General features: G+C 36.7%; 1 protein-coding gene across 1 annotated transcript in view; it reads right to left on the bottom strand.

The window, feature by feature from the left end:
- Window positions 1-360: 360 nt before the first annotated feature.
- Window positions 361-27,524, bottom strand: part of FAM188A (family with sequence similarity 188, member A) — a 44,580-nt gene continuing 17,416 nt past the window's right edge. Inside the window, exons 10-15 of the mRNA XM_010013307.1 lie at window positions 27,033-27,113; window positions 10,213-10,285; window positions 9,244-9,316; window positions 4,778-4,865; window positions 2,660-2,731; window positions 361-1,410 (exon numbers count right to left, since the gene is read on the bottom strand). Of these exons, the coding sequence (XP_010011609.1) occupies window positions 1,261-1,410; window positions 2,660-2,731; window positions 4,778-4,865; window positions 9,244-9,316; window positions 10,213-10,285; window positions 27,033-27,113 (537 nt within the window). The 3' untranslated portion in view covers window positions 361-1,260. The remainder of the gene's footprint in view (window positions 1,411-2,659; window positions 2,732-4,777; window positions 4,866-9,243; window positions 9,317-10,212; window positions 10,286-27,032; window positions 27,114-27,524) is intronic.

Below are 27,524 nucleotides of genomic sequence, written 5' to 3'. Positions count from 1 at the left end.
ACTCTTTCTACCACTACCACATGCTTTACAGTGCAAATTCTCCAATAAGAGTTTCTTCCCCACACTACGTACCTCATTTTCAACCAAATCAGTTTGTTTTCCTGCATGATGATCATACTGGAGTTATGTTGGTATTTACATATGAAAATAGAATCTTGAAAATAACCAATTTGGAATGTGAAATCCAGCTCTGCTGGCAATAGCAGAGCCTCTGCAATCACAGTTAAGATGCAATAAGGTATCTTCCCCCCACCCCAAGATGCGTTCAGCTCAAAACCTGACATTTCTAAGCCCATGGTCCCTTTTCACCATCTTAGAGAAGCAGTAAACAAATCTGTTTAAAACAAAACTTAAGACATCATGATTCAAGGAAAAGATTTTATTTTAGGGCTAACAAGTTGATAATAAATAAAGGAATATAATAATGTAATAACAGATGTTCTCATGCACTTAACACATACAGTAATGCTGGCTTACACTGCTGTTTGGACAAATTGAGAAGAGGTATTTGGCAATATTATAAGTTTGAATAGTTAAAGGATTATAGAACAAGAAATTCTTTCCGCTGTTTTTACATTTCTTTTATACAAATTCAAATAAATACATCTATTTTTCCTCAGATTTTCTGTTCACTTTTAACATGCCTGATAACTAAGCCACAGTAATATACAACTGCCAAGAAAGAGTATTTATGAATTATACTTACTGATATTCCTAAAAATGTATCATATTGATGTGACATTGTGCAAGCTCTTCAGGTAGAATTCAATTTTAGGTAAAATTGCAAAAAACTTAAACTCATTAAAACATATCCAGTGCAAAGGCCAGTCTAGTCCACACATTATGGTACTGTAATGTAAGCCAATATCATTTAAATAATAGAACATGCCTATATGATTCAGAGAAAGTTGAATATGTTTCATGTTTTAAAGATCTGACACCTAATATGCAGATTCTGCAATATCAGACGTTTTTCAAATCTTCATGAGATGGCAAAATAACGTTATGACTTTAAGTAGACTTTTTTTCCAAGGATAACTCACATTAACAGTACTACAGTGGCCAAAAAAGACAAACTATTATAATAGAAATCAATCTGATTAAAAAATTAAATATTCCAATTAACACTGAAAAAGTGTTTGTAATCATTATTTACAATTCAATGATACCAGTGTATAACTCCACCCAGTCAAAGCAAATCACTTTCCAAGCAATACCAACCCTTGTATCCTCACTCAAGGATCCCGTGGCTGTACGCTGTCAGTTCAAGGAAGGTGATCGATCTGTGGTCCACAGTAATTCGATATATGGCCATTTGGTTTGCAAGCAGCGTTTTACAGGAGTGTCGTCCGTCTGCAGCATTGGTTCTTCAAAACCCATGACGACGGCTGTGCCTTCTACATACATGACCTGCCAAAATGAAACCAGTTATGGCAGCCCATGTTTGTTTAAAAATGCTTAAGGTGAGGTGATTATTTTCATTGGGTAGGAGAGGGCTTGTTACGACACTTTTTCCTTTTGATTACAAAAATCAAATCCATGAAGTTTTAAATATTTTTTTATTTTTTTTGAATGAAATGAGGTATGAAATTGAAAAAATAAAAATATCTCATAAAACTCAAGTGCACAAAAATACTGATCAGGCCATATTCATTTGACTGTTAACTTCAACAGGTGAGGCCCAAATTGCCATAAAAAAATAAATCGGAAAATGCAATGCAAAAATTCCGTGACAACAGATCTTCTACTACTGTTGTACTTGCAAAGGTTCATACTGTTATTTTATAAGGACAGTGTTCCTTAGACTTATCTTTATGGAGTTTTGATTTTCCGTAAAATGGAACTTCTGTTATAAATCAGCTCTGTTCAGAAAAGAATATTTAAAATGCTATAGGGAGAATCCTCAGAGAACAAAAGCTTGCTTAAATTTTCTTGATTATGTATATATGTTCAATAGCAAAAATAAATGCATCTGCCTACATTTTTGGGTATGAAACTGTTGGACATTTCACAGGGGTAATTTTAAGGACTCATCTTCAAGCTATGCCAGAGACAGAGTATCTACATTTTCTCAATGAGTCTTCTTACTTGAAGCAATTTTCATTCCCCATGTCTATGAATGCCTACACTCTTCTACTCTAAATGCCATTACAGGAACTCATGTAGAAGCAATCCTGGTGTGTCATGTATACTCTTTCTTCCAAGAAAGCTGAAAATGAAACATGTCATTTCCCACTCCCCTACCAAGTGGTTCCAAAAAAATATTAATTTCTGATGCAAATCTGGACTACTAAAACATATCACAAAAAAAATCCAAACATCTCAATCGAGACATAGGGTTACTTATACATGTTGCAATTTGTCTATGTGACTCCACTGTCCTTTACAGTTGAGATTCCATTTCTCATAGATAAGGACGGGAAATACTGTATTCAAAATGTGCAGCTTAAAGAGATGTGGTCTAGCCAACCGATCCAGCACACTGCCTTAAATATGTTCAGGAGCACAACACAGTTTCCAATTCCAAATATATCCTTCTGGAATAACATTGTCGAAGTAATAGTTTTGTAAAAATGGTTTTGCGTATTTTGCCTGTAACTGTAGTCAGTTTTGCATACTAATTGTTACTAGGACTAGACTTAGGTTTCTTAAATCTTACCTTTTCATTATAGTTCGATTGCTTCAGTCCATTGTAGTGGTAAACAGTGAACGACTCTGAAACCCTAGAGTCCTAGTAGAAAGAAGACAGTTTCATGTGACACACAGAACCATAAAATTCTATTTACAACTAGACAGATGCATTTAAACAGGAAGACTCAAGGACATTGAAAAAAAAAAGTGTATTTTCTTTTAGATGATGTGAAAATTTTGTTCATTTTACCTTTGTCATCAGGACAAAAGAAAAAAAAAAAAAAAAAAAGATGTCAGTAAATTAATAGGCAATACCCCAAGAGCAAGTTGTGATTTTCTGTGTTCATCTGTGAACCACAACTTCAGCAGTGACCATCCTCATCTTTAAAGTCAGACACCTGTGTAGTAGCCACATTTGTGTGTATGACTGTTTGGATGCCACAAAGTTAAATATTTACTACGGAGTAGATCTGATCTACAGCCCCTCATTTGAGAGCTAAGTAATTTTTGCCTGTACCTGCCTAACTGTAAACTACTTGAACTGTGCATTCATTGTGAAAACACCTGTTCAGCCAAGGCCTAAGAGCAGATGTGCTGCAGTTGTCACCTTTACCATTCCCGGTGTATAAATGCTTTAGTCCTAAAAGGACTGAAAAGCTTTGCATTTCACTGAATCAGGAAACAAATCAGGTGTAATATCATCTCTTTCATGCCTACTGGACCAGGCACCAAACAAAAGCTTATCCCTTTTTTAAGTAGACTGAGGTAGAGGCTGGAATACGAATAAATTTGCTTGGGTTACAGTACGTCCATCACATTACAAAAAGCCCTCATTCATTTTTCTTCTCTTACATGATTCAAACCCCTTATCTCTGTATGGGTCTCCCACATCACCCCAGGCTTTTCAGTGGAGGGAGAGTGGTAGAAAGGAGTAATAAGTGGTAACTCTACTTACAGAACTGGCTTCACAGAGATAAATAAAATCGAGCTTTGCTGCGAAGGAATGAGGACACTTACTCTTTTCCCTAAGGAAGGTATGCTCGCCCTGAAGGAAAAGAAGTGCTGCTTTCCAGTTCCTGCCCTATGGATGTTAAGAATTTTGCGCATGTTTCCCAAATAAAGGGCTACCAGGGAATTGAGGAATCCCCCTCTCCAAGTGACTGCCCAAAATAATCAGCACTAAGGAGTCAGGCTTGCTCTCTCAGGCTCAATGATCTTTGTTTAAGCCAACAGCTTTGAACAGGAAAGCTGAGGTATGTTCCTGCTTTTGAGGTCGCATTTAGTACTTTCTAGGAGAGTAAGAATGGGGGTTTGAATATTCTCATCAAAGAAGGAATCAAATCTAGATCTCCTCAGCACTAGCTACATGTTCAAATATTGTATAAAGGGGAACATCAACAATTCCAACTATCACTACCATCGCACAGTGTTTTGGAGAAAGCCACTCATCTTGATTTCAAAAGCCTCCAAAGAAGTACTCCTCTCAGCCCTTCTCTTACCTCCATCGCTCTATCTTTCTGCCCCTGGAGAAACCTCCCTCTTCCACTGATAGAAGCATTTGCATGGCCATGGCACAAGCCTCCATAAACCTGTAAGGAGAGCTCTCATCTGGACCAGTTCCCTATTCTGGAATTTTCCATTACCCTGGCAGACACTGACTTCCACATATGCCAAACATAACTCTATAATGACTTTCTATTAAACTGTCAAAAATTTTACATTATTAGAGATACACATAAAAATAGTTTTAAAGATGCTTGTAGCTTTTCTCATTTGCTAGCAACTACAGAAGACAAGACTGATAAAAACAGTATGGTCATTTAGTCTCAGAAAAAACAAACTTAGGTGAACTTTCTGAGTAAGGAACCAGTTCAGTTTCACATGCAAAATGATTATATATTACCTGAAGTTGATTTTAGAACTGGTTGCTACAATGGAGTTTCTTTCCAGTGTAAAGCTAACAAAATCATAGACACCTTATGCAAAACTAAAGTTTGTTGTGCAATAAAAGAAATTATTTGCTGGTCAGCTGCTCTGAATGCAACACCTGTTACAAACATAGCTCTGTGACGATGATGGAAGTGTTTAATGAATCTCAAAGACAAGAACAGACAATGCTCTGCAGCAATAAAGCTCTACTGATTACCTGCTCAGGGAAAAATTCTTGCAGAAAGGGACCCAGTAATATGATGCCCAGTCCTTCTGGGTCTAATTTGGTCTTCATGAGGTTTACACTGTGACAAAAAACATTGAATATAAAAGTATAAGTAAGACATTTTTATTCTTGCCTAAGTTATGCTGTGCTACCACAGAACTGGCTGCCAGATATAGCAATACTATCCTATTTTTAATCATGACAACTGCACCAGAATGGCATGCAAGTTGCCAAAACATGGTTATTTTTAAATAAAACTAATTTGTTATTTTAAATTAAGTGATAATTCTGAAGGACCACCATATTTGGTAAAATAATTTGAAACCCATACAATCTAAAACCAGGTTTACAACCCAAAAGGTGTTTTGCTCTCTTAGAAGCATTCTTGAACTTAAGAGACATAAACCAGTCAGCTTTTAAATACAGCTCTATAACTGCCAAACAACCTGTTTTTAAATGGAGACTTGAAAAACTTCCAAGATTTTCTCTAAGTACGCTGAAATAAAATTAGAGTTTAACAGATCCATTTCTGATTTACATCATGTCCTTGATACCGAAGAAGCCAAACCCAATAAATAATGAAAATATTTACAGTACTAATCTGAGAGCCTTACTGCACGAATATGGTACCATTTCAGGTTGCTACAAATGAATGTCAATTCTAACTGCTTATTTCTACTTAAGCAATATATTTCTACAGGCATCAGATCACTTAAAACATTTATTTGCATCTACCTAGCCTTTTGCCCAAGTTACAAGTTGTACCATACACAAGAATGTCCACATTGGGTCAGACCAACAGAGTGTCTTGCCCAGTATCCTCTTTCTGACACTGGTCAGTAGTGGATGCTTACAACAGAGTACAACAAGACAGAAAGTGATATCCTTAGTTCATCCTCCCTATTTCCAGCAGTCTGCTGCTCAAAGACATCTTCAGTGAGAGGCAGTAAATAAAATACAAAGATAATATTTTTGCTTTCCGTGCATGTGCCTAATTGGCTTGGAACTCACATAGACTTGTGGCATTTAATAAGCTCCACTCACAAAATTAAACTATGGATTCCAGGAATAAGTATCTCCACCTGTTTTGAACGTGTCTGCTGATCATTCAAGTTTAGTGACACCTCATTTTTGCATTGTGAGAAGCAACGAACAATCAGTCCATATTTATTCTGAAACTCTTGATTTTAGAAACCTATCTTACATGCCAATGGCTGTCTATCTTTCCCAGGTTGAACAGTCCTAACCTAGCTCTTCCTCGTACTAATGCCATTCTGTCCCAACAACTTTCTACAGTGTTCTTCTTAAAATGGAGTGAAACATCATGCATTTACAATACAGCGTAATTCCTAGAAATCCCACTCTGTATGTCTGTCTACCACTGAGTATCAGTTTATATCTAAGATCTGTTTCCTGAATGATACTATCTAGCTCACAGGCCAACAACGTGTATGTAAAATCAGGATTGTTTTATCCCCTGTGCAATCATTCACATTTACTGTACTGAGACTTCTCTGTTAGCTTGTCTTCCGGTCTCCTGGTCCTGATTGACTTAAAAAAATACTACTAGCTTTTACTTCATAACTTTGCAGATTAGTCTTCAGAAGATTTTTAACTCTGCCTTATTTTGTATTTACATTTAATGTTCCATAAATGTAGATTCTTCCATATTTTCCTTACACAGGCACTGTATTTTCCTTTCAGGAGACAGTGTCTTAGCTTCTCACAGCTGCCTCTTTTTATCACGTTGGCCTTTAACCACCTAGGTCTCTTTTGTCAGAGTCTGTGGGCAGAAAGTATCTTTCTAAGATCTTTTTGATTATTGCTGCAGGTAAGCATTTTATCCTTTTGGATACCACTTACATGTCTTCACTTTTAAGCAGTTTTCTTTCTTGGTCCTAACATAGTACTAGTAGTAAATCATTTGGCTTCTTTTTGTTTCTGTGTCAATTCACACAGAATACGTTACGTAATTCTTAAGAGTGGCTCTGTTAAGGAGCTTGGAAGAGAATGTTAAGGTTCCTAAGACTGAATGTAATATCCCATAAACTCTGTTAATTTAGTATCTAAACCCCCCAAAAGACATTTCACTATTCAAGTGAAACTACAACTGAGGATTTGCAAGATACTGAACTTCAATCCTTCTATCCCTCATTCCTACTCCCACGAAGTGCAAAATTTAAGATATTTCAGTAGCTGTCTGAAACCTGCTTAAATTCTTGAAATCCCTCAACAGAGTTGTAAAAACATTGTGTTTGTAAACAGAACCAAGGCAGTAAAGATAACTTTGAAAATGCACTGAAAATTCCGCAATAAAATTAAATAAGCAATATGCTCACTAATGATATACAAGAACTGTTTGAAAATGTAGAGCCATAGTAAGTTTTTAAGTATGGACAGAATACAAAGTTAAATCACTTAAGCAGGAGGGGAGATTTAATAAAATTTGATTGCTGTTTGAGGCTTTTTCATTCAACAAACAGCACTTTTCAGTGTTACTGATATTGCAGCAAAGCTACTGAAACAAGTGTGTGTACATGCTCCAGTCACTTTAATAAGAGGTCTAGCATCTTAACTGAAGAGGTTATGAATGTTGGGGTGATGATACTGATGGCCTTTGCACTGTAATGGATAACAACTGTCTGGGGACAAAAGCCTCCAGCACTAGTCAAATAGACAGATAGGATAAAGTATTTTAAACAAGCTAAACCTAGATTGACAGATGTACTCAACTCAGTGCCCTAAAGAGTATCAGATGTTTCTTAGAAACAAACAGCCAAAACAAACAAGAAGCCAGGGTTCTCAGATTTATTTGCTAAAAGACTAGAAAATTTTACTAAAACCACATGCAGTGACATTCAGTACTGGAATGGCTAATCCACCTTGGTAATTCACATCTGCCCTACTAAATTTTCCCTTCTGTACTTCTTAAACTCTAAGCAGGTCTGACTGTTATTCATCTTGAGATTCTGAGAAGCTTAAAGACTTGAATTAGATAATCACAAAGCACTACCATCTAGTTCTTGAACTAAAAATGCAAGTAGTACACTTGGAAGCAATGCCTTTATTTTTACTTAAAAATAAGCAAACAAAAACCAACCAGAAAAGCCTGTGTGGAACAGACAGGACATCTTGAATAGGTCCTCAAGACAGTAAGATTAGACATCAAATTAGTTAAAAACATTTAAGAGGAGGTGATTCAAGACTGAGTATTCCATGATTTGATCATGTTTTTTTGATACAGCAGGCCTTGTGACTGGCTCCTCCTACACTATTTCGTATTTGATGTGCTATGGACAACAAAACAGGCCAAGGCTATGCCACAAACACCCTGAAGGCTGAACACCCAAATAGAAAAAGTGCTGAATGCAGAAAGAGGACTTTTGCGGATTTATTGAGGCAGCAGAACAAAAAGGCCAAAAGAAAGCTTCTGAGACCTATTAAACTAAGGCTTTTTTCTTTCTCCCACTTAGAAAAAAAAAAATCTTTTGCAGATTCCACTATGTACTGACATAATACGAATCTACCCTTTTGGTCTTGTATTTTCCCCAGTTTTAGCTTCCTGGGTGTCTTTTGATTTCAATTTTCACTCCTTCATACAGAACTGCTCAGTAAACTTTGGTACTTAGTAACATCTGAAAGGACAAAAAATGGCATCAATCAAAGTTCAGATGGCTGTGGTAAGCAAACTTGCAGTCTCCACAGCCATTTTACAGGAACAACTGGTTTAGACCTCAATAAACTAGCCTGTGTGTCTACGAAAAAGCAGAACCACCTTTTGGAGATGTAAAAAATTCAAGCACATAGCTCTCCTAAACATTTAGTGGCAAAACATGGTAAGCTTTGACACTGAAGGTTGTTAACTGCTGCCACTGAATATTAGTCCTGTCTGTCCACGTAAGATCTAAAATCAATTACCTTTTTCATTTGATAGTTTTAACTCTGATCCTAGAAATCAAGATGCCATTTCTGTAAACAAATGGAAATTATGAACATTACAGGGTACTGAGTGCTGGTGAAAATAAAAGTGTAACTGAAACAGCGTTTAGCTCCAAACTGTGTAGATACACCCAGTGCTAGTCCAATGCTATTCTGCCTCTGAATACCTGGATTGTTTGGCTCTTCTGTCACACAGTTTCACCTTCACCCAACATATGGAAATATATTCACAAGTACCTCCTCAATATATAGTAATGGAGTAGGTCTGAGGTGGGTTCTTTTTGGGTTATAATTATCACTACCAAAGTTAGACATTTTAATTTGAATTCCTCACGTTTAATTCAAAGCTGACTTAAACATTTTAAAATAACATTCTGTCCCAGAATGCAAGCTAGAAAAATCTAGAAAAAACCCCTAAATTATAACAGATACATGGGTAATTGAAACCAGAAAAAACCCCTGAATTATAATTAATGTATGGTTAAACTTCTGTAGCATTTAAATTTTATTATACTTACTACTCAGGATCTGAAACAAGGTCCAGAGCCTTCATTACGTCTTCTAGTAGAGAGTCAGATATAAAACCATTATCTGAAGAAGTAGCAAAGCTTCTCATTAGGAAAAGAAACAAGCTTTCCAGAAGTACAAATTTGACTCAAAAATACAAATACTGCATATCTTTAAAATTTGCAAACAACAGGTGGGGTTCTAGAAGGAACATAGTTTTCAAACACTTCTCTCCCTCTTCAAAACAAAAAACAACAAAAAAAAGAGAACTGCCATACAGAAACTGTGTTTATCATTCATATACTTAGTAGCTTAATATTCACTAAGAATTTGATCTCTTTATAGCTATCTCAATCTCCACTAGATACCTTGGGATGATAACTGTACTTTTTTTCCCTTTTGATTAATTAAAATAGCAATAGAATGGTAGAATTCCTCTGCTTTCCAAAACATAAGATTTTCTGTGTATGCCACATACATTCAAGAACAAAATTTCATGAAGAATGCAACCACAGTGGATCAGTTACTTTAGGAAAATGGAACATAAAGAGAAATCAAATTATATTTAAGCTTTATGTTAATTAAAAAAAACATTATGAGGTTAAAAAGCTTATGCTGTAAGAACTCTACTCCTATTGCACAATGTTATATACAACCTCCCTTATTACAGAATTCTCAGAAAATTTCTTCATGTCATTTGTAGATTGACTTCTGTATGGAAAATTTCTAATCTTAAGTACTAAGCATTTCATTCTTCTCTTAACCAGCTCAGGTATAAACAACATATTACCCTGGCATGGAAATTGGAATGGATTTGAAAGTGCAGTATTTGGAACAAATTTTAGAAAATAATGGTCCTATTTTTGAAGAGATATCCTACACAATGCAGATTTCATTACTGTCTGGAATTTATCTCTACAAATGAGTGCATTTCAACTAAAAAAAAAAAATCTTATTTCATCATGAAGTACAGCTCTTACCCTCAGGGTCATATGTCTGGAAAACCCTTCTAGCTTGTTCTGAAGGTGCTTCAGGAGCAACAAGAGCCATATCCTTAGGGGTAAAAAAGAAAAGGAAAAAAGAAATAAAGAAGAAATCTTTCAGAATATTCTTAATTCAGATCCAGATTACTAAGGAAATACTTAGCCATCCTACACAGGATTGGACCCTGAATTAATGAAAATGTAAATACAATAGAAGAAAATTACAGGTGATTTGGCAATATTGCTGATATGTTGAAGATTATTCCACAAACTTCTAGACAAATTTTATGTAAGTCTTTTTGTGCAGATGTTGTGTCACAAAAGCTAATTGGAGACTATATGTATTACGTGGAGTTTTAGATTTATAGTATTGTTCTTTCTGTGAGAAAACACACATACATGTACCAGTGAAATTTATTGAGTGTACTATGCATACAATGAAATATATAAACATTTCTTAGACAGAAAGCTGCTAGAGAATGTTTTGAAGTCCATCTCATAGACTGGCAGAACACCAATTCATTAGCTGCATGAAAAAGTATGATTTCAATAGCTGCCATTGTAATGCTTCTATTTATCTGTGACTTTATTCATCTCAAATACAATCATGCTTTCCAAACCATATGTGGAGTCACACTATTGAAAACCAGCGATAAATACAGCCCTCTGGTTTTCTGGTCCCGAAATTACCAGGGAAAAAAGTGAAATTGGTAAGTTACTCATGAGAAATTAAAGATGGCATAAATAGTAAGAAATGCACCTATTCAAGACGCACTTTAGTCTAAAAAGATACAAAGATTAGATGTTCAAATAGAACATGAAAGTCCAAAATAGAGCTCCAAAACCTGCTCGCTAGGAATACTTAAATTCCTCCATCTTCCCTTGGAACTTTACAATCACCCATGTTGTTTTTCACAAAGAAAGGAAAATGAAAAACTTGCTCAGAGGGTAACACTACATTTGGCAATACCAGTTCCATAGTTTTTCTTCCTGTCAAAGTGAAAACATGATGTTACCTGCTATACTATGAACAGTAAACACAAAACCCCAGAAATAGCAGCACTGACATTACCTTGAGTAACATTAAACTCTGGGTAACGTGCTTTTGTTCATACTCTATTAAGTGAACTAATTTGTTACAAATCAAAAAGTTAAACTCTTTTATAAAGTATATGTTATTTTTTTTCCTTTTTAATTCTGTTCAGCTCAACTTTGCTTTCTGAAGATGACTTAGATTTTCTTGAAACAGAAAATCATGACACCATCCTCTCATTATACTTATATGTGCTAACAGTGAACTTTGGTTTAAACCGTACAAGTCTGTAAGTGTGAAGGAAAGCCCAGAAAAGGAATCAGAAAATGTAGAATTAAAAGATGCATAATCACCTACTGTTAACAGATTAAGAGAACTGCTTCGGGGAAGGAACAGAAGCAAATCATACATTTGACCAGAATTTCCACTTTTATCCAGTTCCTCTTAATAGTTGACTCCAAATCAGTCAAGAATTTTAAGTATACATCTAATGGCATCCAGCATATACTTACAAACTTTCCTGAATGAAAGCCAGCTGCCTAGGACGCGCCAACGAGAGTAACAAGAAACACAACATATACTTAAAAATAATAGGCAACAGTTTTACTTTGAACAGACAAATGATGCAGCTATTTCTGGCATAAGGTGCAAACAATAGGGGTTAGAGAGCTCCTCTCATTTCTATGAACAGGAGAGACAAAAACTTGGTATTATACAGGATTATATTATATAAAAAGGAGACATATGTGCTGCCCTCCATGGCTCTAGATCACCAGCCCCTTATACTTTCACTCCTAAGTGTGACTCCATTGCCACTCGAGCACAATGCAGACATCTACATTACAACGTGAAACAGTGCTCAGAGGGAAGGATTTAATTTGCTGTGATGTACTGAGGGTGCTATCCACATCTTTACTGGCAATGAAGTTTATGCCAAATGTCAGACATTAAGAAGAAGTTCTTCACTATAAGGGTGGTGAGGCACTAGCACAGGTTGCCCAGAGAAGCTGTGGCTGCCCCATCCCTGGCAGTGTTCAAGGCCAGGTTGAATGGGACTGACCGACCTGGTCTAGTGGAAGGTGTGGCAGGGGGGATTGAAACTAGATGAGCTTTAAAGTCCCTTCCAGTCCAAACCATTCTCTGATTTTATAACTAGAACACTTACAGAAAATCAATACTTCAACAGTGTATCTTTCTGTTTATGTATCTTGAAATCTTTTTCCTGAAAGTACTTTGCAGATAAACAGACCATAGTTCTTTAATAACATCTACAGTTCAACATAAATCGCTTTACGATGCTGACCTATGTATGAAGTTGTGTAGTTGTCGAGTATATACTCTGCTATTAACGCTTATGTGATTACATAAGGAACATACATACACTGTAAAAATTGATAATATGTGACCAACTTATATAATTTGGAGTACTCCAAAAATTTCATTTTGGGGGGGTCAGTATTACAGAACATACTAAGCAGGAGTAGATTTTACTATCAGTGAATTACAGTCAACTACTGCAGATAATTCTCAGTTTAAAATTGATGGTGCCGTAGCATATAGAGCTTACTAACAGCAAAATGATCAGTGATTTTAATATTCAGGGTTTAATTCCAAAGAGGGGATCTTTTTACGGTAGGTTCTTATTAACGATTAGCAGCTCATGAAGCCACTGTAACAAGGGAGAACTCTTAAAATTTCCATGGTATGGAAAGAAATAACCAAAGTAATTTCCAACTGCACAGACATATTATTTCAAATGCAAACGACATAGTTCTACTTTGGTTTATGAGTTTGCAGTTCTGTCCATAAAATCTTAATGTAATCCAAGAATAAAGACTATCATTAGCATCATCCTCCCTCCCCCCAAATTATCTTGTTAATATACTTTCCACAGTTTCATGTTATGCAAACCAGATTGTTTAAAATAAGTCTCCTGCAACTACCAACAATTTTTTTTTGATAGACCAATTGCAGAGTATGCATTTCTGTTGGCATTTTAGCTTTCCAGGTCCTTAGCTACTTCAGTTATTTTAGTCACTGAATACATCACTTACTACTGAAAATTCTCCATGTCTTTCAACTGAACTTTTAAACATGGTAAGGCTTTCCAATTATTACATATCAATGCTTTTTATTCGTTGAATGTGATTTATTGCTGCTCTAAGCAAGACATATCAGGGGGAAACTGAAAAAAGTTACCTGCCTTGGAGACATTACCAAAACCCCACCCCTCTTATCTATAAAATAATTCTAGCTTTCAACTGAGACTGTTGTCCTATAAATAGTTAAAAATGCAAGATTTTAATTCTATATATACAAATCCCGTGCACTGTCTAACTTAGGATGTCATTCTCTCCCAGTATGCAGAAAACATAAGAAGTTCAACTAGTCCATATATTTGTATCTAGGGAGAAAAAAAAGTAACATACCTCCTTCAGGCAGCAAAGCTGAAAACGTGACGAACATCTAACAAAAACATACTTCAGCTGCCCAAGCTGATATTTCATCCTATGTGCCAGAATTATATCTCCCACCCCAGCCTTATGAATTGTATGTTGATGTATCCCATGCATCAAGAGTTCCATATACGGGAATCCCATCAACAGTTAATTATAATAATTATTTCCAATACTAAGTACAACATGTTCCAAAAATCATGTTTCACTCGCTGGCTCTCGTGATACACAAACAAGTCATTTTATATTACTTTGAAAATTTATTCTCATCAGTAGTACCAGTTATTTTAAGATCCCATGTTTACCCTCAGAGGCAAAAAATACTCTTCATAAGTTTTAATGAAAACATTCCAGAAGTTTTCGTTCCACAAATCAAAAGCAGAACATAATGGCTAAGCCATGATGAAATTCTGGCTATGAATTCTTACAAGATCCCACCCTGAAAGACCTGTTGCCCTTGAAAATGAAATCTGTTTGCATATGGACTGCTTTACAGATCTACAGCAGCACTGTTGAGTGACACGTGGAAGAATTACATACTGTAGTACTAGCTTCCTTTTTAAAAATTTGCCTAAAGACAATATAGAAACACTGATAATTTACCAACTTGCTATAATCAGATCTGCAAGAACAAAGATTATTTAATCCAGTCTTGTATTACAGAGAAAAGTGTGTATTTTTCAATGCTATAATCAGTGGCTTTCAAGCCATCAACTTTTCCAAAACAGTTTCCTACAAAAACAAGGTTGATGAGATGTCTGAAACCAATTCCCATCTCTCTAGCCGACTTCTGAATCCAATGCCCAATTTCCATATTATTTAACTGATAGAATGGGGTCTCATGACTGGTTGTTGAAACTGGAAGCCAGGCAGGGAGGAAACATATTGATTTGTGTGCCCACTGAGAGGGAAGGCAAAACCCTGCTGTGAGTTGCTGTGTTGGGCAACAGGTAGACAACCATTCAAATGCTGCTGGTCCAAGCCCAGACCTGGACTGCACACTTGTCTCGCGTGGATTGCCCACAGGAGACAAGCAGTGGGTTATTATAGCAGGTATTTTCGTGTGGGAGCAGGAGAGAGGTGCAAGACAGAGATGGAAATGGAAAGAGTAAAAATCACTTCAGAAAGGGTCTAGGAGACAAGCTGTTGGAAGACAGGCTTCAGATGGTCTATTCTTACATAATGCACTTTGACATAGAAGTGCTTACATGCATAGTTTTAAATTAACTTGAAGTAGTTGTACTGTTTCACTAACTACCCAGAAGCAACCTTAGATTTCTTCAAAGAACATTGCTTTATTAAGGTTTGCATCACTCTTGAGGGCTTCAGAGACAGCAAAACATTTGGTGAAGGTACAGACAGTTCTGACAGACGCTGGGGAGGGAGGTGGCAGGAAGAGACCACACCAGAAATCCAAAAATCATTTGGTAAAAGCATGGGTCCAATAAAGAGGAGAATAATGGGCAGTTATCCCATTATCTGTGCCACTTCTGTTAAGGATCCCTGAAAAGGGACAGAGTTGGAGAATCATGCTGTAGCAACAAAGCAAATCAACTCCTACAGACCTTAGCCGTAAAGACCATACAAAAGCATTTGATGTTATTTGACATAAATGTCATTTGAAAGTCTGTTTGGGAGACTGGAGTCTGAACAGAGAGATGGCCAATGAAGACTAGTTCAAGACTCCTACTGATGTTCAGGGACATCATTTGCACCAATAGTTTGGAAGGGTCACTGCCCATAACTGTTACTGTGTTAGTATCCTCTACAGACTGCTTACAGTGCTTTTCTTGTGCTGGCTGGTGGAATATAAGACTGCTCTGCAGCATGTTATCTTCTATGACAGAAGGCATTAAAAGTGTCAAACTAGTGGGAAATACCCACAGAATACTAAGAGGAGTAAAAGATTTTTCTGCTTGAGAGCTGTATACAGAGGAACTGAAAAAAATGCCCTTGACTCAGCTGACCCTATACAAGAGCTCTGCAGCCACAACCGCTCCCACTTCAGAATGGCAGGTGTCTAAGATCATATACTGTATCCTGCTCAGCCTTGAAAAGGGGCTCTGGTCTATCTGGGATTCAGGAAAAGCCAGAAGAAAATCCTTTCCTTGAACAAGAGAGGAAAAAGACACAAAAGGAAACATACCACTCCCAAGGTAGCAAAGCTCTTGTCACAGGTTAGATAACAAAACACAGGCCTTGTAATTCACACCAGCAAAAGAGGACGCAGTTTATCTGAAAGTGTTCAAAGGGTAGAGGTGGTGGTGGAGGAGAAACACTCATGATAAGCAATTTGTTTCAGCAAGGTGGTTGAAAGGAAGCAAACTGGCTCTAGCTGTACTCTGCCTTGTGAGTCAGAGTGAAAGCACTGCACTCTCAATAGGACGGAATGAAAAGCTACATAAGGACAACTACTTATTGAAATCCTTTTTCACCTTCACCCATACTACCCAGACTTAAAAGGCAGCCTACTGGATCCAAGGGTGGGGTAAGGCTGTAGAGGAAAAGCAAACACAAACCAAAGAGCAAGAATTAGTAATAAAGAAATCTACAGTGAGCACACTCTCAGTCTACCCATCTGGAAAGCAGGGCTTTTAACATACCCTCAGCTAAGTTATGGAAACCGCAATATAAGGTTCATTCCTGTAGGAGAGGATGGTTTAGTGAGATAGTCATCAAAAAAAGCCACAGCACTGCAGTTTTTTCAAACACTAGAGAAACTCAAACTACAGTGAATACATATTTAACAGTTACATTGCCATAGATGATGGTTTTTTAGTTCAAAATATTGCAAGAAGGCAACAATTCTCTTGTTGACACAATGTAAGAGCTTTTTTACCATGTTTCCTGCTTTTATAAGAGGTAATGGTAAAATAATAAAGGTTAGGTACATAGTTTTTTTTAAATTATTATTCACAATTACTACCTTGTTTTGCACATCATTACAGAACAAAGTCTGCTTTGAAAGCAAAAATATGTTACTGGAATTACAGACCAGGAGTTAGCGAACTTGAGTCTACTGGAATTCTTATCTAATTACTAAATTACATATTACCCTCCAGTCACAAGTTTAATCCAAAAGAGCAGCTTTTCAAGTTATCTGTTGTTTGCCATATTTGGAAATCTATTTATTTAGGACAGAATACAGTAGTATACAAATGCCAAACTTCATTCCAAAGAGGAACCAAATTGGAAATGGGCAAACCCCATGGTTTAGGACTCCCCAAAACTTTACAATATAATTTATTCAAGAGGAACAATAGCTTCTGTTATCATACTACCCTTTTTGTACTTAAGAAAAATATCTGCATTAAATAATATTTATATATCTAATAGATTTTCTATATCTAACACTATTTCAGCCCACAGACATGAAGTGTTTGGTATAGAAACCTGTGGTAAGCATTAACATACTATTTGGCAATTACAGTAAGGAGGTGGGAAACGAACAAGTATGACAGATGGGTTCATCTATCAAATTGATGTCTCTCCAGTTCAGAGACGAGGATGTCATGTGCGACAGTGTTAAATGCTTTGCACAAGTCCAGGTAGACAATGTCAACTGCTTTGCCCATCAGTTCTGTAGCCCTATCATAGAAGGCCACCAAATTGGTCAGGCATCATTGTTTTTCATGTGTCCTAGCATGGTTTTTAGGAGAATCTGCTCCATGATCCTGCTAGGCACAGAGGTGAGACTGACTCTGTGTGGTTTCCCATGTCTTCCATTTATCCCTCCTTGAAAATGGGGGTTATATTACCCTTCTTTCAGTCATCGGGAACTTCACTTGACTGCCATGATTTTTCAAATATGATGGACAGTGGCTCAGCAACTTCATTCACCAGCTTCTTCAGAACCCGCAGATGGATTTCATGAGGTCCCATGGACTTGTGCACGTTCAGGTTCTTAAGGTGGTCTCGAACCTGATCATCTCCTACAGTAGGCCTAAGGTCTTCATTCTTACAGTCCCTGCCGCTGCCTTCCAAGACTTTGGCAGTGTGGCCAGAGCACTTGCTGGTGAAGACTGAGGCAAAGAACTCATTGAGAACCTTGGCCTTCTCCAAATCTCTCATGCTCTGCCAGTGAGGAGGGGCACAAGAAGCCGGGAGGAAGCTGAGACAGGACCCCTGACCCAAACTAGCCAAAGGGATATTCCATACCACAGCACATCATGTCCAGTATAGAAACTGCAGGGAGTCACCTGGAAGGACAGATTGCTGCTTGTTTTGGGCTGGGTATCGGTCTGCGGATGGTGAGCAATTTTATTGTGCATCATTTGTGTTTATTGTTTGTTTTTCCTTTCCCCTTTTAATTTTATATTCTCTCCCCTTGTTATTTTTTTAATTATTATTAGTATTATATTGTACTTTAGTTATTAAACTGTTCTTTCCTCAACCTGTGGGTTTTACATTCCTTTGATTCTCCTCCCCATTCCACCCAGCGGGGAAAGGAGGGATGACCAAACAGCTGTGTAGTGCTGAGTTACTGGCTGGGTCTAAACCACAACAACATTACATTAAAAAAGGTGTGTTTAAAAGAACTTGAGGTCAGCACTCAGTGGATGGCTGTATCCTATTGCACTGCTACCTGAGCAATAGCATAAACAATACTTCACTATTTAGTATAGTGGAAAACAGAATAATCATGGCAGAACTGAGTAGGATGTAAAGCTGGAAAGGCTGGGACACCTGACTAGTGGAAGAAGCAAATGATGGCAGAAAAAGCATTTTGTTTTCTACTTCATTTGGCCTTAGGAGTAACATTTTTTTAATGCAACACTTTTCTGTATATATCAATTTGGTTGATATTTAAAAACTGTAATACTATTAAAAACCTTTGTAAATGTGTTCATCATATTTAAACAATAAGCCAGGATGCCTATTCCTGCAAACTTGAAAAACAGAATATCTACCCGTCATGTGATGACTCAGGCCCAATGTCTTCGCTACTGTATCAATTATAGCTGGAACCAACATTGGTTTCACACCTAAAAAGGATATAGAGTGATACAATGAGGTTCTCAGCCTTTTTTTCCTATGCTGTTTGTTGACTTCTAGAATTCACTCGATACAGTGACTTATAAACTGTAAAATTGCATTTAGCAATGTCTTTGATGCATTTACTATTTGCAAGCTGCTCTGTATACACTACCAAAAAGAAAAGACCAAAATTTGTTTCTTTAAAAACAGCCTTTCATTTGATAGGCCAACATGCATACAAACCAGAAGTTGCTCATACCTTCCCTCCTGAAACAGGAGGCTGTAACTCCTTCTAGATGGTAATAAATACTCTTACGGAGTAGGACCCATTCCATTACCATTCCAGTCTCCAATTTCACTTTATATAAGTCACTCATTCAAATATGAGGAAAAGGTACTCCTCAGAACTGCTTTGCCTACAACTGGACAGTAAATGACACACCACTTCTATACTACTTCATGCCTTTTTCACAACAGGTGCTTTACACGTTCACCGCTACAATCTATGCCACTAAAAATATAGCCAGCTAACTTTCAGAAATTATGTGTCATTTAAGGTATAGCCAAAATATTGTTTCACGGAGACAACTGTACATTAGTCCTCAAACATTCCCACAGCCTAGTGCTAATCTTTAAGAATCAGATAAAGTTTATCTCTTAACCAACTGAAACACAAACTCAGACAATGAAAAGTAAACAGACCATATGCTTTGAAGGGAGCCAGGAAGCTGGAAATTTGAATAAATAGATGATTACTAGAATCACTTTTTTTCCTAATTGTATTTAAAATAGACTTAAAGTGATTAGGGAATACAATTTTTCTAAAAATGGTTAATGTGGTATACATGGTCATTATTTAAGCATATTTTCTTTGTGAGTTTTCCAAGTCAGGAGTGCTCCCATGACATATTAAATTGAGAGGTTAGCAGTTCACGGGAACTTCCTTCATTTTTCGTTTGTGGATTTAGAAAAAGTTTTCTTAATTGCACTAGCTTGCTTTCTTTCCTTCTTTCACCCTTTCTTCCTTCCTTCCTTCCTCTGTTTTGAAGGGCATCTCATGCAACAAGTGGCCATGTTTTATTTTGAATTTTTAGATCTGAATTTTGCTGGACCAGAAGTTCCTATTAGAACTGCCAGAACTGCTTCTCACACCCCATTTTACAAGTTTTCATCCAGGCTTTGAAACAGCATGCAAGGAATCAGTACAAAGTCATTCTCTCATCTACCTCAGCACAAACCAGTATTAAAATGTGTAACGTTTCAGGAGTAATAATTCAGTGACAAAAAAATTGGAACAATGCAAACACAAAAACATGAAAAGTGGTATCAACTAAGCAGCTCTACATTCAACTACTTCCTATATAAAACTGAACCTCCTCCTCTGAAAGAAAACAGATGGATAAGAAGTCTTTTCCCAAAAGGAAGTAATCTGCTGATTTGCCTAGAGGCATATACAATTACATTTCATGGTCTGTATCAGCCAACCATGAATAATGTCCTTAAATGATCATTGTGAAAGCTGCATATAATGGGAGGAATGTTAAAAATTTCCTAAAACTTTAAGAACATATAGATATGACTAAATGGCTGAAATTAGTCAGAGAATTGGAGTAAACACAGTGAACACAATTATTTCAGGATGGTAAATCCCAAATAATTGGTTAGATTAACATTCAGAGTCTTACATCTCCCAGTTTAATGACCTCTACATTACAATTTCTATGTCTCAACTCGAAAAGCAAAAGATGCAAAACCACATGACCAAGTTACCTTCTTATGATCTCATGAGGACCACATTACGACCAGTAGGACCTCATAACTGCTACTCATTATTATGGGTTGCACAGCATTTCCGACAAGAGCAATAGAAGCATTATAGGACCTTGACCTAATTCCTGGATGTTCTCACTTCAGAGCTTTTGCCACAAATTATCAAAATGCCTACTACTGCCCAAAGATCCATTTCTCCAGTCTTCAAAGACATTAACTTCTTTACCACCCAACCTCAGGAACTGGAAGACCACCAGAATGCTCTTTAATACTTTTCACATGCAATTTCCTCAAGATATATTGGTATATTATCGTACTCCAGTCTTGATAAAAATAAATCATGTGATCTTAGATTCCATGGCCATGGCTTTCTACTCTTAGCTCAACATTTTTAGTTACTGTATTAGGCTAATAAAAACAAAAAAAATCCATATAGCTGGATCTCCACTTCAATACCTCTTTATAACTGTGTGGCAGATCACACTCCACCCTTCTAATAATATCTGAAAGACTTCAAACTCTTGTGTAACTAGAGTCCTACCTGACTCTGGAAGATGGAGTGATTATCCCGTATCACCAATCCTAAAAACAGAAAATCCAAGTCAGGCCCACTAAAAACCTGAAAAATTTAGTAGAGTCTCTTGACTCTCTTTGATTTAGGATGTAATAATGCACATAATAATCACAGTGTTTCCAGTCTACTGCATCAGACTATGATTTAGCCTAAGTAACATCTATACTGGATTTCTTACGGCACAATAATCTACAAGTCCTAACCTCCTAGTTCCGAGGATCAGTCCCAGCTGCCTACCACCAACATGTACCACCTCAATCTTCCTACTCATCCTTTCTATTATCCTCTGCATATCTCTGCTCTTGTTGGAAGTCCAGAGTTCTCCAAGAAACTCTGAAGCCTGAAAGGATGCCAGGGAGGTGCTAAAACCAGAATTAGTTCTTTGTCTCTTGGATTGGAGAGGGCATACCTGGCTTCCTCACAATCTTTCCTTCTTTCCTAAACCTTGTACAAAACATAGAAAAGAACATGTCCTATAGAAAGTTCATACAGTCACTCTGAGGGGCTTTGGTTTCTCCACTACTTAAAGATTCTTTTAGTACAGCTGAAGTACAAATTATCAAAAACTAAGAGGAGACAGATACCTGATACTTTTCTTGCAGCTATCGCAGTTGGCTGCTCATTCCAACAATGTGGGAAATGGGAAAATAAAAGGAGATAGAGATGTTTCTCCTGACCAAAGCCAAAAAATTGTATGATAGCAGAATTTCTCATGAAAGCTACCTTCACTTAAAGCCAGTATTTCATTTCTCATAACCAAAAAACTCCCAAAACCCCACTGACCTCATAAATGACAGTGCTCCAGATTTGTTATCTTTAGAGAAAATAAAGCTACTCTGACTCTGGGTAAATTGACATAACGAACTTGTTTCATTAAAAAGAAATATGCCACCATACACTGTCGCATCACTAAGTCTCTTTTACTACAATGTAAAGTTTAGACAAAATCTAGAAGTTACATGGATAAACACTGTTGTGAAAACTTCCCAAACAAATAAAATGCCCAGAAATGTCTGATCGTAGAGAGTAACTCACATCTACGGTAGAAAAAAAAAAATCATCCACAAGTAAAATTGGATTAGACCCACAAGACCAGAATAAGGTTTCACATTATGCTATGTGATCTCACAAAGCTAGAATAGGGTAGATACCTTACAGAAGTATTTTATTTTGAGGTGCCCCCTGCCAACTATGAGGCCTCGAAGCTAGCCTTTCTGTTAGGAAACTGATTTGGACAAAGAACATCTTACGAACTACAGCATTATTCAGAACAATTTCAATTCACTTAGCAATAGCATTTACACTCTGAAGCTTAAACCAACCAGTAACTTCAATTCTCTTTGGAAGCCCACAGATCTCACAGGAAAACCCTGCTCTAATATTCATTTCAAAAAGGGGTCTACTTCCTACAGAAAGGAGCTCTTAATTTGACAGCTAATGGAAACAGTTGAAGATTCACTGCTGATTTAGCCATGTCAGAGTTATTGTCAGGAACAGGGCAGCATTTGTCTCCCTGCTCTTAATCAGCACACAGAAAATTTAAACCCTGCTTTAGCCCAGAAGTTGTTTCTGCACATCTATATTCTATTAGATATCCAGACTGTCCCAAGCAGAACGAATTCCACTTACTCAGGGAAACTAAAGACTCTGAAACCACATACTCTGTAACCATTTCCTGAAGTGGAATTCTTCAAAATCTGATTTTGATTTCTTCTCTGGTAAAGAAAGACTTTCAAAATTTGATTACCTGCTCTCACTGGACATGGGAGCGAAAAACAAAAGGAAGGGCATAGAGAGTTTTCACTATCTTCTCAAAGTACAAGACTTCCCAAGCTAAAGAATAAATACAATTTATTTGGACATACATAGGTTACTTTTGCAGAGATCAGAGTTGTTAACACATACTACTAATGGTTGAATTTTTACATACGCATCTTTTCTTTCATGGTCACTGACATTCTCTGTTGGTGTTCCAAGATTAAATACTGTACCAAATAACACTTGCCCTTAGCCCAGTTCTGGTAAACACCACTGACCCAAATTCAGAATCTCCTATGGCAGTGTCAGTGTTTGTTCAGGTGTCCCTCTGATGAACTTTGATGAAAAAGATTGTTTAGGAACAGAAGTGAAAGTTCTTTCTTCTGAGAGACAATACTATCAAGGATGCCGAAGAAAGGCCCTGAGAACATGCAGAACAGGTTACAGTGATCAAAGTTAGAAAAATACATGTAATCCAAACCCATAAGTACAGTCCCAACACAGCAGAACAGGCACATTTTCCTTGAAAAGCAGTAACTTGTAACTTACTCAGATGTCTCGGCTAGGAGCTTAGTCTGCTTATCTGATTCTTCAAGTCTAGAAATGCCACAATGCTGTAACTGAAAATGGATAGCAGATTCTGTTGTGGCCTCTGCGCTTCAATACCTGGGAATAAACTAAGGGAATTTTTCAAAAACTTAAACCAGCTCCAAAGTGTCCCCATGGACAGTTTCAAGTCACCAGACAGACACTCATTCCATGCTGTCTTTTCTGCATTATTCAGACTTCCAAAGAGTCTGAATTCAAACTTCCAGACAATGTGAATTTGCACGTCAGCAGACAGCAGTTAGAAAGCAGCTATTAACCTGCTGTTATTCTTCCTATTGTTCGTACTGAAACAGTTTCTTGTTCTATTTCACATAACATTTTCAACCTGTTGGTATTATTTTATATTGTGCCTGACCACACTTTTGACATTCCTGAAGTTCTGATGAGTCTCAGCTTCTCCTAACTTCCTATGTTACAAGTATCATAAAGATAACTTAAGAACTGACCACACAGCATTTGATCCATAGCATAACAGCTTTATCCCTACATTAAGTAAATTAGACCTACCCAAATCTCACTCTTTTACCTACAAAAAAAAAAAAAAAAAAGAAAAAAACACAGCAAAACCCAAAACCAAATAAGCCCTTTAACTTTAAAGTTGATTTTTAGACATTTACAACACTGTCTATTTGCCTTACCACCATCTGACAGAGCATGCAGGGATACTTAGTGTGTCAGATGAAAGCTTCCTTGTTTGTTTTTGTTGGCCTGAGGCCATTTGAAAGTTTTCTTATTCACTGAAAGGGAGGGAGGGCAGGGAGAGGCAGGAATGATGGCTGCTTGGATTTAGCTGCTTATGAAGAACCTACATACTCATTTTCAGGGAAAAATCTACCTTGTTGCAAATGCACAGCCCATTACCAGTAGGAGCAATAGCCACCCTTATTTCTTTAGCAAATGTTAAATTTGCATAGCTGAGCATTAAGCAGCTTTCTGGACTTAAACACACACAGCTGTAATTGAAAGGAAGAAAATACACTGGGACTAATTAGATGTGTTAATGTCTGCTCCCTCTCCAAACTATTCACACAAGTTTTTCAGCTCTATTATGACACATGTAAGTATCAGAGTTCTGAAAAACTAACTATTCAGGTAATACAGATATTCATATGTCCTTTCCAACTACGTTACATAATCTGCATAATCTACATAATCATCTGCAGAATAAGCTGCAATATTTTTATCAAATTCAGTATTCCAGGTATGGCCTAACAAGTGCTAAGTGGGAGATCATCCACTGCACTTCAACTTGTTGTGTCTGCATGGTTGCCTCCAAGGTACCCAACTGTAAATAACTGTTTGGCTGGCAACAGGTCAGCTAAGATCCAGGAAGAAAAATTACTCATATTCTCTTCAATAAAACTTTCTGCTTGTTGAACCTCCCATGCTTGAGAAATGTCTCCAAGACAGCAATGAAGACTGTCCTGTTCCCCAGTTTTGCCATGCTACTAGTCCGTAGTAGCAGTAGCCTAGGAAGATCGCTTTTTTCTAGGTTTCTAGGCCTAATTATTATTATTATCAACTCATAACAAAAGTGACTACTGTTCTGCTTAATAATCGCCTAATGCTCATCTATTTAATTGTAAGGGTTTAGGCTCTTGTAAATCATAAACAGCTTGAAAGAATCAAGCTGTATTTGCTTTTTTCCAAACTTAATCTGCACTGCTTTTGGCTCCACAGTCCATTTTTCTCTCTCCATTCTGAAGATTTCTTTCTCATGCAAATCAAACTCACCATCAAGATACAAGTTACATCCTCAGTATTACGCACCACCTAGACAATTACACAGAGTAGTTCAACAACTTGCTGACTAACCATTGGCAATGAATTAAAGTTTCTTCCTGTAGTTTTTGGCATGTAGCTTCAACGGACAAAATAAACAGACTGCTGACATGATTCATATTACCACTGTAGCCGACATCTCTGATCCACCTGAAATGTTCACCAACCTTAAATTTAGAAATGGTGAGATCAGACATGCAAATTCCAGGACTCTCAGAACTTTTACACACCTTCAGCTCCTGCTTCTTTTTATCAAATAGAAAAAAAAAAAAAAATCTAGGAAATTCTTTGCCAAGCCTATGTTGCTTCCTTTCTCTGCTTTATTTCCTAAGATATTAACCAAAAGCTGAAGCTTTCTGCAGCCTGAGTGGAGTTCAGTGAAGAGGAAGGAACCAAACTGTACTGGAGGCACCAGATATTGATGCCCAGTAACGCTAAACCCAGCAAATAGGCCTCAGCATCCTAAAAGAAAAAGCATTAGAAATGGATTTCTATCTGGAAAAGGTCACTGTAGACACAAAACTTAAGAAGGTGTAATAACATTCTGGACAGGTAAAGTACATTTGACTTGTATAACAGAGTGATTATGCTTATTTACATCAGACTGCTATCTATAGGACAAGGTACTGACTTCGATGGTAGAATTCAGATAATAATGTGGATGAAATTTCAAAATTGTCATCTAAAAGCTTTACTAGGAAAGACTGGGAAAAATGTAAGGCAGAAAACAAACATTCAAAGGAGGACAGGGATTTTTCTGTTACCATGGAGTAGGGAAGAAAAAGCATCTATCAGACACAAGGGATTCAGAGAAGCTCTAGCATAGCATTTGCAACAGAATCTGCAAAAAAATATTTGGTGCACAACACAGACTAATTAATTTAAAGGATTTTAAAATTTAAGTTTAAAGGTAAAGAACCACTGCCACACATAAACTCCCAATGTATTGGGAGGTTGGTTTGTTTGTTTGTTTTTATAAGAAAAGTCTTAGGTTTTGTGTTCTCTTTTTAAAGATTAATTTCCTCAAGAGAAACTTCGGCCTAAACGGCTCAACTTTGTCTCATGTTCTAGTACTTACTTTCAAGATTTAAACCTGCAATAGTCATTTATTTGTAAGATATTAAGGATAGGAAAGCTCATTTCTAAATAAGTACTAATAAATGTACTAGTAAGTTGCATTTAAAGTTTCAACAACTATTTTTAAGCAGAAACAAGTGTTGCATAGAAATAGAAAAATGTAAGGAAAGCAACTTAAATCTTCACCTAAAGAAATAGAAACTGTCTTCTCAGAAAATTTGGTCTCATTTTAAACTGAGAACTCATCTCAAAAGCTTTTTATATGTTCTACAGATTACAGTACATATTTGATGAAATAAATATAAGGAATTATTATTACAGTCCTGATACATATTTTAAATCTAGACTTAATACAAGGAATTATCATTACAGTCTTGATACCAATTTTAAATCAAGAACAACAAACTATGGTTACAGATTAAAAACTGTGAAAATACTGTCAGGGAGATTAGACAACTAACAGGCACCTACACATAACTATTTCCTTTTTATATCTCTCACACTACAGAAATTTAAGACAGTGCTTATCCTAATTATGGTATTCTAAAGCATAACCTTCCCCCAACCTAATAAATTAAGCTAGAACTGAAAGACTTTACTAAAATTTATGAGATACCATTAAACTATATGAACAACTCTGCCTTCAAGGGAAGGCTTAATTAAAAGGCTTGGTGACTCTATTTTTACATCAAAGTCACATGAAACACTGTAGCAAGATATGAACTTTGAATTTATGTGGTGTTTATCTGTCTGAGGTTATCAAAAATCACATCTAATATACCTTGGCGAAAAAGACTGTGAGGTGCGTTTCACTGCCAAGTATCCAAATGGGAAATTTTGGAGATTTCAAATAGGAGCCAACCTAAAAAGGTACAACAAAATCAGATACACAAAGCAAACCCAAAAAACTCATCTAGTTAGCGATCAAGTTAATGACAATTCAATTACTGGAGTTCCAACTGCTCTGAAAACTAATATAAAACATCAATAAGATGACAAAACAGTGTAAAATACTTAATTTTAATTTTGATTACTGATTCTTGTTTGACTTGGAAAACAAGATAGCTTATGACAATTAACAGAAATAAAATAGCAGTGAGATTGTAGTATCAACAATATCCCTTACTTCAGCGTTGGAGACATGCTTCAAACACTGTACTTAAATACTCTTATGCTTAACAATACTACAATTGGATGCTAAATGAGGTAGAAGTCCACATGACTTACTAGCTGGTTTTGGATGAATCAATTCAGAACTGACATTTGCATAATA

Source organism: Nestor notabilis, unplaced genomic scaffold (assembly GCF_000696875.1).
Source record: "Nestor notabilis isolate BGI_N333 unplaced genomic scaffold, ASM69687v1 scaffold7254, whole genome shotgun sequence".
NCBI lineage: Eukaryota > Metazoa > Chordata > Aves > Psittaciformes > Psittacidae > Nestor > Nestor notabilis.
This window is presented reverse-complemented; position numbering and strand designations above follow the sequence as displayed.